General features: G+C 39.5%; 1 protein-coding gene across 1 annotated transcript in view; it reads right to left on the bottom strand.

Moving 5' to 3' along the window:
* Positions 1 to 21,017, bottom strand: part of ctdp1 (CTD (carboxy-terminal domain, RNA polymerase II, polypeptide A) phosphatase, subunit 1) — a 64,488-nt gene that overhangs the window by 14,053 nt on the left and 29,418 nt on the right. The window contains exon 12 of the mRNA XM_061093263.1: positions 19,110 to 19,411. Within this exon, the coding sequence (XP_060949246.1) occupies positions 19,110 to 19,411 (302 nt within the window). The remainder of the gene's footprint in view (positions 1 to 19,109; positions 19,412 to 21,017) is intronic.

Raw genomic sequence — 21,017 nt, 5'->3', positions numbered from 1 at the left:
TGGTTCTACAGCACAACAGCAGAGGGTTCTGATGGCAAGATGCAAGATTTCCCCCATTAATAAATAATTGAATTTGATTAACAGAAATATGAGCTGTTCAAAACAGAATGTAAATTTGCTCAGACATGTGGAGTGAAATCTAGAGCGCATCATGTTATGCAACCATTACTAAACAAGTCTGAGGTGCAAAGCAGATGTTAACACCAAGAATATATATATTGTGTGTGTGTGTCTCACACTATTCTGGCTAACAGCACTTTTACAAATAAAATCTGAGAGAATAAATCTTGCAGGGAATGTGCTAAGCCCATTTAATTTTATTATCTCTCAGTGCCATTCGTGTAGAGGCCAAAACAAAACTGGTGTCGTGTTGGCTGAGGCGTGAGGGGGCGGCTGCATTGAAATTTGATGAAGTGATGAATGTCAAGTGTGGTGATTTACAGTCGCTGCAGAAACTGTTTATTGAGAGGAGTCGAAACTTGAGAACTTCAACTGTGTGAAATAATCTGTCACTCTATCAGGGAAATTTGAGTGTTGATTAGGGGTGTCACGATACCAAAAATTCAGTAGTCGGTGCCAATACCAGTAAAATAACACGATTCTCGATGCCAATTTCGATACCACGGTAAAAAAAAAGTGCATTATTTGGATGTTGTTAATGTCATATACGGTAATTCAATGTGCTTGCGCTGGGCATATACTGAGGGTTATACGGTAGTTGCGGTCGCATGTGAGTGACGCTTTGTTGTGAGACACGTTATGCATTAAATGATACAACTGCCTCACGCCGGGTTTACACCGGACGCTGAAGCGACGCCAAAGCGACTCGTAAGCGCATGACCAAGCCTTAAATAACAGCTGGCTCCCATCCACTCCCATGCGCCGCTTCAGCTTCCGGTGTAAACAACCATGTGCCGGCGCGCTAAGGATTAGCGCGGAGCGGCGGCGTTGCTTCCGTGTCCGGTGTAAACCCGGCGTCAAACGCAAAGTACTCACATGCACAACTCTTTGTGCCTTTTTAATAAACAAGTCGAGGTGGGGCGAACGCTGCAGCCGCAGTTGCCGTCTTGGTTTTCAGAATGTAAACGTCGACTGGCGCAGCACCGATGCTAATGCTAAGTTGCTAACAGCTGCTGGCATCGAAGCTGACGGTGCCTACGGTACTTCAAAAACTTGGGCATCGGCATCGTTTTGTTATGTTAGTATCGAAAGGTATCGTAGGTATCGGTTCTCGTGACATCCCTAGTGTGGATGGGTGGTTGTGGTGCACTGCAAGCAAACCGTCACTGACAGACAGTTCACATTCTGGGAGGTAAAAAACGGCCAGCAAGATCGTACAAGGATAGTGGTTGGAATTAATTTCAAAGCAGACCGATACAAATATTTATCTCATCAGTCGTCACTCAATATCCCATTGTGATAAAGGGTTAGGGTTAGGATGTAATTTGTCTACGTAGAAGAAGAAGCCGCATTGACGAGAAACCGCCAATACACACGGTCGACAAATCATGATTAAGTCTCATGAATTGTGATGTTTCAGGAGAAAGAACCAACATTTACAGGAAAAATTAACACAAACTTACATCACTCAGATGATAACTAACTTAAATAACAGAAAACCATCTTTGAGAAAAACTGACTTAACCATAACAAATACTTTGATTTTGAGTTTGGTCCTATGACCCATCAGGAGGGGGGAATTCTAGGATCAGACCTTCAGGGGAGATCAGCCCCTGACGAGAATGAAACATGCATTCATAGCTTTGCAAAGTTTCAGTGTTCTTATTTTTATAATTATTAAAATATGTTTTTTTATATATTATCATTTCAATTTCAAAATGAAAAACAGAATGCTGAGAGTATTCAACGTTTCACCGAATGTTACCTTTAGAAAGAACCCCATTAGATTGGTGGTGCAGTTCATTGTGCAGTTATAATTGTTCAGGATGAAGTATACGGCCTTCAGTTAGTGAATGTGACCTGAGGCAAAGACTCACCCATAATTAACAGGACTTTCCTAAGTAAGTAGAAAGGAAGCAAGATCAAGGGCTGCTTAATCTTGGCCACTCTTCTCTTTCTCCTTATGATGTGAAAATAAAGAGCATATAGATCAGTAGCTGGTGTTTCAATTAACATGTTCCAACTAATGTTATAATTGGAAAGCATTTAATGTGGGGGAAAATACACAGCATCCACAGAATACATGAAACGGTTGTGACCTGAACGGTTGCTGTTTTGGTAGCTAAATTCTGATAATAAAGAAAACTGAAAAATGACTTATACTCATTGGTGGAAAGTAAGTATTAATATTTAAACTAGTGCTATTCCCAAGTACACTTTTGATATAGTTTTACTTTACTAAATTATTTAAATTAAATGCAACTATATTCTAGGCAAAAATCACCAATGACTCCAGCTAGCTATTTCGGGGGTTAAGATGTATGTCATATCTTTATATATACAGTCAATGATTCAGATCCTTTGACACTCGAAATGTAGCTAATGACCCAATTATCAAGCATACATGTTGATCACCGAACTATAGGGGTGCAACGATTAGTCGACGTCGTCGACAAAAATTGATGACAAAAATAGTCGCCGACGAATTTACCCGTCGATGATTCGTTGGTGACGTCATAGCGCGTGTTTCTCGTGCGGCGCACCGGTACTAAACGTCGTTTTACCGGAGGTGCTGATGGAAGTACCTGAGGAGTGAGCCATCTCGCTGCCTTCCTATCTCTGAAAGTCGCGCATGTGCAATAGCGATAAAACATGGACCAATGTCGGCGTCCGCTGCCGCGCGCAGTCGCGCACCAGGAAGTTAAAAGTTCGGGAGAACTTCACCCGTAACAGCCCGAAAAAAACAACCTGCTATATCTGTACAGAGGACCTGCTCTCCAGGGCAGCAGGACACGTGCATGTGAGGAGGAGGCACGTGTGACATCGTAACGGAGACGATGCGGACTCGCCTCTGTCAGATGTTATATATAAACGTTTATACCTGCGCGCAGGATTCTAGAATCCATTACAACAATACGGTTTAACTTTTTTTTAACGAGTTTAAAAGCGAAATGTTATCCTATTGCCTGACAAACGTCCTTTTTTAATCAAAACGATTTAGTCCGAAGAAGACTGTAGTTTCGTTTGTTGATGTTTTTATTAATGTTATTTTCCCTGTCCTTTTTTGTTAACACGAAAAATGGATACTTGATTTTTAATTTATTTTTAGTACCAGCACTTGGCCTGTTCTTGGTTCACTGTAAAAAGAGAAACTTAAATTTAAATAAATTTTTTTTATTAGCACTTTGCCTGTCCTTGGTTATAAATGGACAAAAACTTGATTTGTCTTTGCTTTTGTGTCAACTGTACCCTTATATGCAACAAAGTTTATTAAAAGACATTTATACATAAAAGACAAGTATCAATCTTTATTGTCTTTATTTTCAGTCATCACATGCCTTGAACAACCTCAAGCTAAATTTAAAAGCTGTTTGCTAAATAAGAGCAATTGAGAATTTGTGTCATTCATAATCCGATTAGTCGATTAATCGTTTCAATAATCGGTGACTAATCGACTATCAGAATAGTCGTTAGTTGCAGCCCTACCGAACTACTACTCTGTCAGTAAGCTAAAAAGCACGTAGCAGTGCAAAACTGCCATCGGTCACAAAACAAACCACTGTTAGCTGAGCAGATTAACACGGCTAACAGATGTTGAGAGTTAGCATAAGGTAGCCTCCATTCTGGTTGTATTTATCTTTCCTGTCCTAGCTAAAGCGAACAACACCAATATTTCTTAACATAGCAAACAGCAAATCTCAACTTAACTGTGTCCTTTTGGTTGCAAACTCTTGTACAGACTTCTGTCTTTGTGTGTTATTTACTTTCCTTCTCAGAGAAAGTGGTCACCAGGACTAGAAAACCACAATTTAAATACCATATACAGACCATTTCCTTTTCCAGGGGTAAGGGGTTTTGGGAAAGGTAAACTTGACTGTTGAGTGCAGAAGGTGATAGAAAAACAGATAAGGCGGCATACATGTTAAAAACATTATAAACCAGGACTTTGATGGAAGAAAAGTGTTATTTTAGTTCAAAAATGCACGTTCCTTGATCCAGTAGAGTTGGCCTATTTGTCCAGAAATCCCTGTAATCACATGTAGAAAATAAAACATCTCAGAGGAGCTGTGTCCAGTCAGACTCTTAGATCTAGTGCCTCTATCCTCCCTGTGGCTCTTCGCATAAACCATCAGAGACTGTCTGGGTTGGCAGACACAAGCATGCTGTTTCCAGCTTACTGATGCCACTTTAAATGATTTCCAGAAATGAATTGAAACTTTTAAAAAGAGTTCTTGGAGTTACCCGTTTAAAACTCTGAAAACTGATTTTGTGAGTCCTGTACTGAAAAGGACCAGAGAAGACAACTGTGCAATGAGCCAGAGTGGTTTCATCAGCCCCGGACTAAAGGCTCACTGGGCTGGAGTTGTGTTGTCTGAATTGACATCAGAGAATAGAGGAGCGAAACATTTTCCTTTGGAAGATAATCTGCACTTTAGAAAGAAGAAGAAAGTGGTGCCGAGTGATGTGTGCAGAATGAACTGGCTTTCCTTGGAACAAGGGACATTTGACAGCAGAGCTGGAATGGGGGGGATTTGGCTTTAGATGAGCTCGTCAGAGAGTACAAACCAGTGGAATAGGTTTTGTATTTGGCTCCTTTGACCATGAAAGAGACCAAACATCAGGTTTCGTCCTCCAGGGAAACAATGAAAGAGATTCAATAACCAGCTATTGCCTCTTCTGTCACTAACAGCAACTTACATGTACTACGAGGGGAAAGAAATTAGTTCTGCAGTGTGATTTTCTCGATGTGCCTGACAAACTGCCCAATGTTACAACGTTACACTAATGAATCTCTGGCGCCAAGAACAAGCTGCTCTTGCTACTGGAAATATACCCGTCCCAAAGAATGTAGTCATGATGCCAGCATGAGAGAGATAACAAATTAATACTGGGTAGCAGAGAGAGTAGTTATTTTAGTTTATAGAGTAGTGAAAACTTACTTTTACACTATGGGACTCATTCATCAACCTGCAATACATTTCCCTATGCCATGGCACATCATGCTAGACCAGTTACAGAGAGATATGGATTCTTCGTATACAACTGAGAGAACTGTAGCAATATTAAGTCTTATCAGCCTTCAGCAAACATTTAAAAGAGAAGGTCTATGTCCAGAGCATCATTAATACCACATTTAACAACACTGTCCTCTGAGGGCTTATGCAATATCCTCGAAATTAAAATGTACGACTTTTAAGACCTTTTTTTTTAACCGCACACGATGCAATTAAATGCAGGAAACCAGTCTAGACGATGAGGCAAAGGACATTCATTGACATTCAAATCACCAGCTGCATATGACAATAATGTCAGTGTAATTAATCAATGAATGTGACCCAGAGCCAGAAAATTGACAGAAAGTTTTGCTTAAACTAACATTTGAACATGAACATGCAAGCTCCCGTGTAGCTGTGTCGTGTTCTCTACAGCTCTGATGTTGTTGACTCAAACTCTACAGAGAGATGATGATCACTGTGGTGCAGTAAAATTGCTCATTTGCTCATCACGACTGCTCAGACCCAATCACTACTGCAGCCTTCTGGGAGAAAGTTTTAACAAGAATATCTAATGTTGTGATCGTTGAGATGAAGGATTGAATAGCTGCCCCTATAATAAGAGGGGCAGCTATATAACTGTCTATTAGTATTACAAACTGTAACATAGTATTTTCTGATAAGCCTCTAAATTTATGGAGGTTTTTATTCTAACTGACCTCCCGTTTCTTCTCTTCTCCCATAACTGTAGAAGCAATGAGCATTTTTTTATTCAAATGAGTGGTATTTTCCGTCTGAACGGCTGCTCAGGCGCAGCTTAAACGACTGCCTTCGGGATTTTAATGGCACAAGTCTTCTCTGTTGTTCCGTCTTGCCGGGTAACCACAGTTAAACCACCTTGAAAAAGCATGAGCCAGCTTTACACAAGCAGTCTAGACACAATATTTATTTAAGATGGCATTAAATTCTTCCTATACACCAGCTCAGTGTGAGATCCGAGGACACCTAAATCTAATCTTCAAACGATGACTGTAGGTGTTTGACTAAAAGAAAATAGCACAGTGCCCCGGAGAGCGTGACAGACCATGAGAAATTTCTTGTGAATGTATAAATTATGTAGGAAAAACATTACGTGAAAGCTTTAATAAATCATCAAAACCTTGTGTAGAGCAAATACTGCTAAAACAGCACAAACAGTACATATTGTAACACGGCTCAAATTGTGTTCAGGTGCCTGAGGCAGAATTCTTCCTTACTGTGCTATGTTGCCCTTAGTTTAACACACATAGCCCATTTGGTTGAAACCACTTCTAAAATGTGCCTCGGGTTTTATTGTGGTCCCAGCAGGAACATCCACTGGGAGAAAAAGTGAGCATGCCCCATTATGTGAGACATTTCCCAGGGCACCTTTTATTTCCAAATAATAGATTACTTAAGAACCGCCTCTACGGCGACTTGCAGTGGAACAAGTTGATGTAGCACCAAAGAAGACATTTAGAACTGTGCAGAGTGTGAGGTCCCTCAGAAGTGTGGTCTCTGCAGAAAAGAGATGTAATTTCCTTTTATATTGGATAAAGCTAGAAAATAAGAGCATTACTAATGAGAATTAATACTAATGCGTGTCACACACTAATATTCAATTACACCGAACCAGTGAGAGGAACAGACTAGTTAAATGATATGTAAGCAGGGCACTCGTCCAATGTGTCAAATTACTGTTTAAATTCTACATTCAGAGTTATCACTGATTGTCCATTTGAATGTGCCAGTTTCATTCGCAATTCAAAAAACACATTATACATTCTAATGTGTTAAAAATCTGTAAGAGGTGTAAATGTTATATCCTATAATGACGACTGCAACTAGCACTAGTCACTTAATGTTCCAAAATATAACTCTCGGATACATCAAACGCATTTCCTTTTTAAAGCTAAAAACATCTCCGTCCACAAAAGCATTTCAGCTTTGTATGAGTAATAATCCCCAACCATACCAACACACCTAAAAAGGAAACAATCGCAAAGCGAATGAGGCATTATTGTTTCCGATCTTTTTGTTTTTGCCGGTCCAGACTAAAATGCAGCTTCAGTGTTTTCAAACTAAAACTTCACTATTTGAGCCGCTGGAGAACTCTGGAGTAGTACAGATGGCAGCCGTAAAGTAGCACACAGGGATGCGTTTTAAACAAATTATGGTATTGCGGATAAAGCTTAAATGCAATCCAGCCAATTTACTTTCTTATAGTTAGCCGGTAGCTCCACAATAACCACCTGTTAATAGGCAGCAAATGGTGGACATTGGATTTGACACAGACAAACTTCTCAGGAAATTTCTAGAATTGTTTAGTGTTTACATTGCTGGCATAAATCTAAAACTTTTGAAAAGCTTTGTGAAGGTAAAAAGTAGTGAACAGGATTTTATTTTGGATTAAACACTGCCAGATAAGGACGCTTCTCATTATTACAGTGCCAACTAGGGATGAGCGAGTACAGCATTATCTGTATCTGTATACCATATGAATTATCCGTATCCGTACTCGGAGTGGGCGGGGCCTAAAGTGGGAGTGATTTAACCCGGAAGTGGGCTGGTTCAACATAACTTTCTTTTTTAACTTTGACATTTTTTTATGATTTTTTTATTTTTATTTAATGTATTTCCACACCAGGTGTGTGTGTGTGTGTGTGTGTGTGTGTGTGTGTGTGTGTGTGTGTGTGTGTGTGTGAGTGAGATGCGAGGGACGTTCACTGTCTCCCGGAGAAATGAACACTCTGTGTTTTTAGTATATAAAGACGTGAATTATATTCGTTCACAAGTCATACAGACTGGTTTTGTTATTTTCACTTTACATTAACACTTAAAGTTTAGTGCAGTGTAATTGTTTGCGGTGATAATTAAATGCCAGTGTGATAATAAATGACAATTTCAAACCATACAAACTGTCATGTTGTACTGTATTTAATAGAGGTTTACTTTACTGTAAAGTAAGTGTAAATGTAAAGTGAAAATAACAAAACCAGTCATTATGACTTGTGAACAAATATAATTCACGTCTTTCTAAACTAAAAACACAGAGTGTTCATTTCTCCGGGAGACAGTGAACGTCCCTCGCATCTCCAGCGCTCCTCTACTGAGCCAATGCAGGTCTCCTGAAAAAGTTTCCAAAGACTCGTACCCGAAGACCCAGTCGGGAAATGAACGAATCATTTCTGCTTCCTTGACTGAGCCTATGGAACAGTCCCGATGCGCAGTGAACCTGAGTGACTGAGAGACAGAGAGCTGTTCTGTGAGTGAGTGAGCAGAGCCGTGTGTGACGGTAGGAGCGCTGTGACGCTGTGTGAGGATTTTCATTCAGTCCGAGCACAGATAATGACTCCGATTACTCGTATTATAATCGTACTCGGCAAAAGTGCTTTATCCGTACCGGATAATGCTCATCTCTAGTGCCAACCTTTGAATGTCATGGTTTTTTTAAGTAACGTTAATTCCACCATCGATGACATGACACATCTGACTAAATGGGAGGTTAAGTGATGTGTTTTTCCAAAAAGAATAAGAAATCTACCAAAACTGACTTGGAGGACATTAACAGCAAATCACAACAAACAATTTCATCATTTCATGGGATTTTTCTCCTGTAGAAACCAAACAGTGCAATCATGTTTGGAATAAACATTTTCAAACTCAGTAGATAAAAACAGGCCTAAAGTTGAATAAAATGCAAATGCAACACAGCCAGGAAAATTGCAGGTTGAGTCTTTATCTCAGACGGAAAGGAAATGAATTCATGTATCCCCAGCTTGTTTGATAAGCACACAGCTTACAAGCAAAACAAAACATTCTGGGATCTCTGTGTTCAACTTCAGCAACAATAAAAAGTTTTTCGTGATTGAACTTATTCAGTCCAATACAATTTGGGAGAATATTTTGGGTTAAATCAACTTTATAAATCGCTACAGTGAATCTGGGGCATTACAGCAGCAAAAGAAAGAACGAGTACGATAGGCAGGAAATTGCATAGTGCAATTCTGACTCGTTTCATTATCAGTGGCCTTCATAGGGTGAAACAACAGCCCAAAGGCCCTTTGAATATGTTTTTTGTAATATGAGGCTGAAATAATCCACAATAATATGGTCTTCTATCTTGCCGGCTAAGGAAACTACTGAGAGATGGCCTTTGGAGCCCTCCTTATCCGAAAAACTAGATGTGCCAATATCAGCATCGGAAAAGCCTCAGATAATGCAAAAAATGCTGTGTTAGGCATAGGCGATTACAAAAAAGAGCAGATTCTCTACCACGTCTTTGAAGTAAATTAGTTCCACCCAGATAACACTGCAAATTGCTTTTCCTAGAAATCAGATCCTCTTTTTGTGTAGCATCAGCCAGAGTTGGCTAAAATTGCAGCAATTAGGCAATATTTCAGACTGGGTAAGCCGAGAAGTAAATCGGCAACATGTAACGTGTAATACTTAGACGGGTGGCACAAGTTTTTGTTTATTCCTAGATTAATTTTGTGTTTACGTTGCTGCTGCACCATTTTATAATGTTACTATGCTGTTTAAAACTCAAAAGGTCTTATTTTTTATACACAGTGGCTGCACAAACTATTTATATGATGTAATTGTTTGTATTCCTAGATGTATTCATGTGTTATTTTTCAGTTAAGACTGTCAAACTAGACCATTAAAGAAGTTCTACGGCATTCATTCACTGGATGTATTTGTATTTCAAAGGGTTTAACCTGAGCCAGGCCATCTAACAATGAAAGCAATAGAAAGCATAATTATATATATACAAGTTATTTTGAAAAAATGCACTGGTATCGGATGTGTACTCTGTATTTGCTGACAAGCAAAGAGGGAGGGCAGGGAGGCGGGAAGTAGCAGAGCCAGAGAAGGAATGAGCCTGAGCTTCTTGGTACGTCAGGGGCGTTTTGCTGCTGTGCATTTCATTCATGTTTAATCGGCTCTAAGAGACTGTGTAGCTCTTTCACACGTATCACACGGTGGGTGCCCTCAAAAAGAAGACATGACTTCATGCTCTGCTGTGCATCTAGCCTTTGATTAACGAGAGGGCACAATTTAATCACTGGCTTCTCCTAAGGAATCTTTAAAAGACACTGAGTGCTCAGACTTAGCAGAGGGACTTCAGTCTGTAGAGGAGCTCTGACCTCTCCTGTGAGCAGTCTTAAATATTTTCTACCAGAGTAGAAGGTTTTGGAAATCTCAGCTAACTACTTCACACACATATATTTTACTGAACTGAATATATGCACTGGGCCTGTCCCTTTTTTTTTTTTTAAATCGAATTTCAAACTTCTGTTCAAAGCTAGAGTTCCTGGAAAAGCAAGCAAGAGCAGGTTACAGATGGAAAAACATAAACATCCCGCCCCCTCCCATCGGCCCTCTCGTCAAAGCTACGCCCTCAAAACACATGAACGTGCACTGCCTGACAACTGCTCGACGACTTGTCTGTGAATAGCACCCTAACTTGACAGTCTTCCCTGCTTCGGTTGTGTACGTCTCTCCGGCTGGAGACTCGTTATTTGCAGTAAGAGCACGGGCAAAGTGCACGCAGGCAAGAAGGTCGTTCAGTGACAAACAAATATGTCAGACAACTTGTTTTTTGTTTACTGAGGAGGTTTTCGAAAAATAAGATAAAAGTGTTTCAGAAACAACTTGCCAACCCTAGCATCTCAATATTATACCATATGGGAGAGAGCAGATTACAAGTCTGGGTCTGTAGCAGTCACGTCAGGTTTGTTATCATCTTCTTGAGATCAGTCTTAAATCAGATTTGATCTCAATGCCAGGGACAGGAAGGTGACTCTGAGCAGGAAACATAAAATATCCTTATCTAGAGCATTCCTGCAGACGCCTCCAGATCCCTCACATTAACTGTCGTTTAGATATAACTTTTTGTCAGGCATAATATATGACATCCCCAATATTAAATCGTATTATATGCCATTAATTACCCCCTGTCTCACTCAAGTGAGGCAGCAGGGGCACTAATGAAGAGGATATCGACTCAGTTTAGGATGACTTGAAATCAATTAATAAAGTTGAAATTTGAATAGAAAGTGACAGCCAGCCATTGCACACACTGAAATTATAATCCTGCCATCATGTTTTATGAAGAGTCTTGAATGAAAGTGAGTGCTAACACTCCACTCGTCAAAACTCCTCCAGAAGAGTTTGGCAAATAAATCTTAATTCGTGCACAGTTTATGTATGTATGACTTGATCAATTAGTTAATCACCCCTTTGTTATTCAAAATGCATCTCTGATAAAAAATAATGAGCTTGTGTACACATAAACCACAAGGCTTTGTTGTAAACTCATTCGTCACTCACCTCAGACAAGTCTATCCACACTGTCATCCACTTTCCATGTTGTACAAACTTTCTCACAGTTTCTCACTTAAGAAATGCATGTATGAAAATGAAAACCAATTGTGTGGAAAACATATCTCACAAACTAGTCATCTTCAGCTTCACACAGTGCGATGTCAAATTTGGTGCAATTTGCATGTATGAAAAGAAAAAAACAGTGAAAATTATTCAAACATATATAAGACACACACTTAAACAGTATCAAAGCAAATGTAGTTTCATTTTATGAAAAACAGACTATCAAATCTTCAATTAAACCTGAGAACTCACTAATGACGAGGAATCATTCTGACTCCAGAGCTCCTGAGAATTAACACGGGGCCAAGCAAAGAGTCCATTCCAAACAGGCAGGTTTAGAACAGAACACAACAACTGTATATATTTTAGATTCATTTATCAAACCCTGTCTGCACCTTATAAAAACTACAGTAAAGCCACATTCACCTTTGGTCACGCTGTGGTCTGCCATTGTCAGTGCACATTATATTCCTATCTTCTTTCCGAGGATCAGTGCTCTATCGAAGAGCATAGTGATGGTAAACATACCACAGAGAAGCTTCACTGCACAGCAGAGTCACAGATACAGTTACAGCCACGATCCAATCAGGCTACCACCACCTGCTTGGGGTTGATGACAAGCATCAATGGCGGTCAGAGAAGATGGAACACATTTTGACTTTGACATTTCCTTGTCTGACATCCTGAACTTCACAGCCCATTTGCCTGACAGTCACTTCTGTCCTGGCAAAGTCATAATAACATGCTCACTCAAGCTGAGTTTTCCACTTTCATTTTCACTCGAGAATAAATACACTCCAACAATACACGGCGCAGGGTGGAAAAAAAGGGGACACGGAGCATCTGAGTTACTGCAAATCCAGAGGCCTGAAATTAAACGTGAGGAGAACTGATAACAGCGCATGTGTTAGAGGAGTGAATGGGTTTAATTGCTCTAAAAATAAATTAGACTGTCATGGACTATATGTAGCAATCCCCAAAAAATGTATTGGCTGGGAAAAGTTAAGGGTGAGACATGGGAAGACAGATAATGACAAAAAGAAACGTGCCAGATACGATTTAGCATCTGACAGCCATCACAGACCTGATGTTAATGGCAAATGACTCCAAACAGACAAACCTCACTGGCGCTTTAATTGGATGCCATTTTGACTTTCTTTATACCTTACTTAGTAATTAAAGACAAGTTGTTTCCAATTATTTCTAAAGAATTTCTCTCCGTCCTTGTTTAAGCAGGGACTTTATCAATGAGGAGACTAGAGGAGCGACCTGACTCACACAGCGCACACTGCATTGGGTTGTGAAAATTTTCGGTAGAGAAAGTGTAAATCCCTGAGCTGCATTTCACTTGGCACCAAGAGTTCCGCTCGCTAATCCTCCACTGGAAGTCTCTGTCTGTCATATCCAGACTGCAGCATCGAGAATCGTTACTTTATTAACAGAGTTTTGAACTGTGCAATCCCCCATCATGTAAAACTGCTTCTCATACCCACAGACAAATGGGAGCAAGGTTCTGGATTCAAAGCTAGTGAAACAAATGCTTACTGAATGGTTTTATCATGGTATTATTCTAACAATACTGTGAAATCTGTAAACCTGGTGAGTACTACAAAATCATATATATTTTATTTATGATATTTGATGTACAACATACTGTTTTTAGGATATGTAACTGCATGGTTTAAATTTTGAATGACACCAAAAGCTAGAACTCAGAGCGCAAACCTCTACAAACAAACAGGCGGCAGAGGTAAAAATTACAAAACATGATTATGATCAATGAAATAAAGGCCTTTGTTTCTCTGAAGCTCCAGTAAAAATGCATTTGAATCTACAATCCTAGATCCATTTATTGCATCTCATATATACAGATAACTACATTACTGTGATACCTCAAATAATATATCATTATCTCAGGCTGATACTAAAGGAATTTGAGCAACCAGTAAATAGTATATTCAACTAAAAGTAGATTCTGGTGTTTCCTCCGTGTCTGAGGGGAAAAAAATTAGATCCGGCACTCGGCCTTACATACAGTATTGCCTTGATAGACGTATCACTGTTTAAGTCCCTACCATTTGAGGAATATTAACTATTCATTATGTTCATATTACTTAAATAATTTATTTAAAGAGCTCTTTGTTTTAAGTCTGATTTTGTAGCTGTGACCAATTTATCATGTATAAAATGCTTATGAGACTTAGGGGGAAAAAATCATTCAGTTCTGAAGCCGCTGTAATATGAAAAAGTTTTTCCTAAGGCACAAAAATCAAATTACTTCAGTCTAACAAGTTTGACTCCCAACTGTGACTGCACTGCCTCATTCAGGATGTGACAGGAGCTTCTGTCGGCTTGTGGTAGATTTAATTTCATCCAATTTCAACTGCACATTATACATTAATCATTCACCTCTAACACATTCACAAATGAGCTGACTGGATTTTCTCTTAGTCTTTATCGCAAAGACAGATCCAAAGTTGGGGTTAAGCCACTTCAAGGCTGATTTTGATTGAAAAAGTTCAGTAACCTTTTCCATTTGTTCTGCATTTTGAATTAGAACAGACACCTGTAAATGGGTTTATGCTCGAAACATATTAGCCATGACACCGTGCTGAATCAAAGTCCACGGATTATCTCTAAAGGAACCCAGAGCTGACCCCAAAACAGTGAGCACTTCTTTCTTTCAGTAATTATCCTATTAGAAGTCCTTCATGACAAATATCGTGAGAAAAATGGCTAGGAGAAACAAATATGGAGATGATTATAAATAACTTCTGATAAATAAATTAAACGTAAGTGAAAAATAGCAGAAGATGAAGATTAGAGTGGCTCTTAGCATACAGGAAGATTAGCAGTTCTGTACTGAAAATCCAGTGTCTGTTGATACATGATTTTTTCTGTATTATTAGTTATCAATTATTTATCGGTTTAATACATGTGTTCTTTTTAAAAGATTCATCATTTGGGAAAATACATTTGTATCCCCTAAGAAAATAAGAAGCAAGTTAGCCACTCTTGCTAATGCTAGTACTGAATCTCAAAAGACCTTTTCCTTCATGTGATTTCATTTGCTAGTGGCTCATCGGCAGCTCCCACAGACTCTGTGATGTGTTTATATTTCATCATAGAGAGGAGGAGGGTCTAACTATCCGGCTTTTCTTTCATTGGCTCAGGTCTGCAGGTTTAATGACAACCACAGACTGTATATTAAGATTAATGGCACGTCGCCACTTCCTCCCATTATCCAGACATTAACCGCAAATATCTCAGATACAAATGCTGCCATATTGAGCATTTTGAGTCAGCCTGCGCAACGTGGGATGAGCTGCAGTTACCAGGTGCCGTCAATACACACCCTCGAACAGTCTTGAGTTATTCTCAGCTGTCAATCATGATGTTTCACCCCATTTTTACACCATCAAATATTTAATTAAAACTTATCTAACCAGAAAATCAGCACTTGAACATACATCAATGAGATAAGAACTACCTGCAATGTTTCGTCCATGTTCGGTCCACTAACATGGAGAAACCATTATTTTTGACATATACTGCAGCCAGCCACCAGGAGGTGATCGAGACACTATGGCTTCACTTCCGGGGAGAAATCCTGTCGTCCATATTTACATGCACTCTACGATGATAGCCAGTAACATTGTTTGTTCTTTGTCAACATATTCAAATTTAATCATTAAGTAAACAGGCCAGTTAAACTGATCAACCAAAATAAGTGATTTTGAATTGACAAAAAGTTAAAAAGTTTTGGTTAAGTGGAATTCTTTGAGTGCAAATTCATCTATAACGTATCCCTAATAATGTGAAAGATAATAAATCATCTTTGTTGATGGTAATTATTTCGATTTGCAAAAAGTGCCTTTTAACCTTGTACTGTGGGTGCACATTCTTCCATGCTCAGTAAATAATATAACAAGAAAATAACATATTTTGTCTGCAGCAAGCTGCCATAATGTATTACGAAGCAGTAAATCATGTGGATATGGTTGCATTTTTAACGCTAGCTGCAGTGTTTGTAGTTGAATGGAGCGACAGAACAGATTTTTTCTTTACTTTAGACAGAAACAGGAAAGAAAGGCAGGAGCAGACACTGAATGATGGCGAGAGCAAAACACACATTCACATCGCTACAGTATCTTAGCAACAGATGGATGACTATTTTGTGCCAAACATCAGAAAGTGCTGAAGCCGGGGATGGAGTCTGACAGAATGAAAGTATTAAGCCAGCATCTGAAAGTCCCACAGAGTCACATCTAAATCAGGAAGAAGCTATATGACTTCTATCAATTTTAAATAGTCTCTAACGGGGGCAACAATGTAGACAAGCTCTTCTCTCTATCAGACAAGAGAACTACATTAATGCAGTTGGCAGACATATAGATGTGGATGACAGTCAGGGTTGTATAAAGGCGCTCACTAAAATCAGGTATACACCAATATGCTTCTCATATTTGACATACAGGATGATTGGATGATGTGTTGCTTTTGACAACGTGTGATGTAGTGGTGAGAAATGTGTTTGGAAATCTCGGGAAAATTAGCATGTATTTATGTCATTTGAATTTGGGATTTTGTTGGGCATATTTTAATGATATTTCCATATTATTTCTCCATGATTAATGCTACCTAAGCCCTCGACTCTGCAGTGCGCTTCAACAGATACAGGAAATGGTGACAATCGGTTAAGGTGAATAAATAACTGCAGCTCAAGCTCAAGGTGAGAGAAGTAGAGAGGAAAGCAAAAGAAAAAATACATTCAACAAACTAACCATAACATTTAACATCAAGTGTGATATATTTATACTGGAATTCACTCTGACCATCTGGGCAACACCCAGGTGCCCGGATCATGGAGGTTGTTGGGAGAAGTAGTGGTCGTGGCCACATCGACCTGCTTTGTTGTATTCAATTCATAGGTTGTTGTTATAGCATTATACAGTTGCCCTAGAGAAAATGTTGGATATTAATATACAATAAATCGTGACAAAAATTGGTTGAGCGTTCCCATGAATTCAAAATGCTGTTTGACCAATCATCATTTGGCTCTGCAGTGAGTATCAGACTGTGCTGTCATAACTCTTTAATGAGAGGCGACATAGTTTTGTAGACTGACCTAATGTACCTTAAGCTACCCTGCTATCCTCCTCTCTGTGTAAGAACAGATACTCAGCAGCTTGACCCGGCCTTACATCTACATTTCATCTGCTTTCCAGATGAAATCAATGACACCTTTATGTGAATGTCAGGTCACCAGCCTCCATCACTGTATATGTGGCTCCACTACACTTGATGTACAACTGGTAAGAGATACATTTCCTGAGTTATATTCCTTGTCCTGTCTCCGTAAGGAAAATGACAAATAAAGTAATTTGTGAGTGCAGGCAGAGTCTACAGGGCATAGCTGTTGTTCAGTTGTGTTGGGCCTAGGGTTGTAATGATACCAACATTTTAGACTACGATGCTGGTATAAAAAAATGGTGCTCAAGACCATTTAATACCAATAGAATTTAATGAATTTATTTATACCGGCAGTAGATGTAAACAAAATAAATGTGGACAGACCAGTCTGTAAAAATGATGAGAAAATGTAAGATGGTGGCACTTTTCTTAATCAACAGGCTGCATGATGCAAGTTTGCTTCTGGGCGGATGGCGTAACAGCGACAGAGTGAAGATCAGTTGATTTTCCTCTGCTTCAGTACTTTTTGATATATTTGAAAGTACCCAAGCATTTATACTTTTGACAACCCTAGCTCAGCCCATGGAAATTAGTAGGCTCAACAGTGTGTTCCAGTGTAACAGAACTAACCTTGTCTTTAACAGCACCCACACACACTAAGAACTGCGCTTCCCAGAAAGATTAAATGACCTCTGTATACAACATCAATAGCGATCACCACCATTCTAGCCAAACCTTCCACCACCGGCAGTGTGCTGCTCAAACCACCAAGCAACAACATACAATACAACACATCCGCTGTGATTGCAACATTCTTTACAACCATAAAGAGTTGTAAGGCAACCACTGTGATTAAAAAATATAAGCCTGAGAGTGACAGAGGCATCTTTCTGTGGAAGGACCCCGAAACCCACCTGCCATTACGAGTCCACACTGCCCTACCCTCTTCCACTCGGGTGTCAAGGCGTGTGTAACGTGTGGCTCCTCTGCACCGCTGCGCTGACTTTAACAGGTTTTCAACAGCAAGTAAACAACGCCGTGGACAGTGTATTTCTGGCTTGTCTCATTAGCTGCAAACCAAACGTGTCAGACCAGGTGACAGATGGACAGACACGTCCAAAAGAGAAGAGGGGAGAAAAAAAGAGCGAATCATCGCCCTGCTGCGGCTGCCTGCTGAAGCCCGGGCAGCCGTGAATGCTGATCCACAACCAGAGGAAAGGTGCCTGAGAGTAAATGCAGATGTGGAAAACACTCCACATCTCATTTTTAAAGCTCTGACAATCAAAGCAGTGAGGCTGAACAGACAGGAAAACCAAGGCTAGGTGGAAACTTTGTAGAATTAAGTTGAAATAAAACTTTTCACCAGTCATTACTTCCCTTTTATCTGTGATTTTCTGCGGACATATGTAAGTAACTGCTCACTTAAGTTTAAACTATAGAGCACAGTCACACGTACACAAATGCAAAGCAAATATCGCGGGTCACAGTCAGACAAATATGAACTCCTCGTGAAGGCACGATGTGATTTGCTTCACCACAGGAGGCAGATGTTTTATTTGCCTCCTTGCTCACACAGATTATAAGTGAACCGAGATGAGAAAGTTTGCCACTGAAAATGTCAGTAACTCAATACATATTATATAAATATTACATATGTATTAAGCATAGTGGTATGTATGGCTATTAAGTCATGTAAATGTAGCATAATGTCACATTTTTATTGAATTTTGGATTATGGATATTCTTGTCAGTGTTTTTGACATCGAGATGATTTTGAATATGTGCATCCATACAAAACAATGTTTATGGTAAATTTGTTTTTTTTTCTGTTTAGATTTGATATGTATTACATGCAGGGAAATAACAAAAAATAATGTGTCAGTAGAGACTGAATCCTGGCTCAGGTTTGTCCTTGACCAATGAGAGACTTAGGAGTTCTTAAGCTGCTTGATAACTGTTTATAATTTGTTTGCATGACAATGGACCAGACCCTCTAGCTCGAGCATAAAGACGCTGATAAAACGGTGTGTTATAATGATACACAGTGGAGATTCAGGACCAGAAAATATGCAGTAGATATAAAAATAACTAAAAATAAGAATCTCAGTTGAATGCACGCTGTCTGCAATTTGACATGAGCATCCTTCTCAACCGAAGGTGTTTATGCAAAAAGCAGAGGATCGGAAGTGAAAGAGAAAGAGTGCAACCGTATTGACAATGACAAACTGTGACTGTGTCAAAAGGTGTATATGATATCCATGAACCATTACTCAAGGGTGGCTGCTGAAGCAGTAGACGTCATGACACAAAGAGAGAGGAAGTAGAGGGGTCATACCAAAAGATAAATAAGAGAAAAACATGTGGATGATATCATGATGTCCTGTGTCTCACCTTGGCACACCACCCAGCGGACCGGCCTCACTGAACGCCGTTTGAAGCCTGTCTTCCTGGGTCAGCGTCTGAGCATCATGGCCGTCTCCTGCTATCTGTCCAGCTCCTGGATGCTGTTGCTGCTGCTGCTGCTGCTGTTGTTGTTGCTGTTGCTGTTGCTGCTGTTGCTGCTGCTGTTGCTGCTGTTGCTGCTCCTCTTCTTCGTCTTCGTCTTCTTCATCCTCCACCTCCTCGTTACCTGGCTTCTCCTTCCCTCGGCCATCACTCTCGTTGTCGCTCTCCTCATCCATCATGTCGTCCACCTGTTTTTTGTATTTAGAAAAGAGCTTTAAGGTGAGCAATGTTTTTTTTTGTCAGGTTCAGATCACAGAGAAGTTACAGAACATATTCCATAAGTAAGAATCTACTCATTACAGTCCTTGCTTTTTGCTTATGAACCATTCTCAAGTGTTTATAAGATGAATTACTTTCTCTGCCTCCACTGAAGACCATTATTTTTCCATTGTTAAACACAAGATGTCACAGCAAATATACTCAAGTGAACTTTTTGCAAATTTCCCAACACAGCTTTCACTTGTAAGAAATCATTAATTAGAAATAATGAGAAAAATGCATTTAATTACAACTAGGGAGTGTTTTTCCCTCTATAAATAAATGGGTCATATGCTATACCGTGAACTTGCTGAGGGGATTCAAATTTAGGCAGTGCGTCATTGACGGTCCTGCAAAGTAAGGACTTCATTGTTTGGTGCAACACCTGTTTTTATAGTACATATGACAATAAAAACTCTGGACAATGTTTCTAAAATGCCTGCTGCATTGGTAATTCTGTACTGCAGTTTATATGTATTGCATGTTTAATGAACCCAACAACCAAGGTCATGAACAGAATGATTCAGGCAATCTAACAGGTTAAAAAAAAATGTTCGCTGGTATTCATTGGCCGTGAAACTCTATTGGTTTAACATTATGATGACAATGGTTGATTTATTTTTGTCCACCTACAACAACGCAAACCTGACAAAGTTAATCTGCCCAGTGGGATCTCCTGGCTGGCTATTAAAAACAAAACTGTTAGCTCCACCCGCTCATCAATCTTGTATTCCTTCAAAAGCTCATCATTCATACCGCCCCAAGGTTAATGACCATTTACAACAGGTTAGCCAATTGACAACCATCTGAGGAGAATATCACCACAGCCAATATGCAGCCCTTCGTCCACCAACTCATTAGTGGCACGTAGCTGGGGGAAAACTGAGATTAATGCAGAGGGACATTCTCATGGGGCTAGTGCCAGGATCATTACTGGCATCAAGCCAGGCTCATTAAAGCCTTGTTGATAGTTATTTGGAGCCACATACACAGAGTCACAGTAAAGGAACCAGGTATGAGTGTCTGCGGCAAGGCTGATTTAGATATATAAAAAAAATAAAAAGAAGAGAAAGTTTTAGGTTTTAGGTCAATGTTGGTTTGCATAATCAATTTCCTTTTTCTGAATCAATTTTAAATGAGAATGACCCCATGTGGCAGTGACAAATTATATCGTTGGATACTGATAAGACAGCAAACTGTTTGTTTACCTCTGTGTTAGTTAATAACACACAATTTACTTTTTTCCACTTTCCTCAAGACATTTTTCCTTATGGCTGTCTCCCATAAGTGTTAACAGTGGCAGGTCATTTGGCCGTGTCTTTTCAGCAGCTGTTAAAAGGATCACAATGTGGTGGTGAAATAAAAAGAACTGGACATCAGGGTACACACACTGTGCTTCACACAGGACAGAAAAACTACAGAGATACTGAAAGCCCTTATTACCCAACACAACATGTCCAGGTGCTTAAAGTACTTCCATCAAGGAGGATCTATTTTCATCTTGGCTGGTTTGTCTGTTAATTAGCAGAATTATGA

Source organism: Limanda limanda, chromosome 19 (assembly GCF_963576545.1).
Source record: "Limanda limanda chromosome 19, fLimLim1.1, whole genome shotgun sequence".
Lineage (NCBI taxonomy): Eukaryota > Metazoa > Chordata > Actinopteri > Pleuronectiformes > Pleuronectidae > Limanda > Limanda limanda.
Note: the sequence above shows the minus strand (reverse complement) of the source record. Positions and strands in the feature narration are given on the sequence as shown.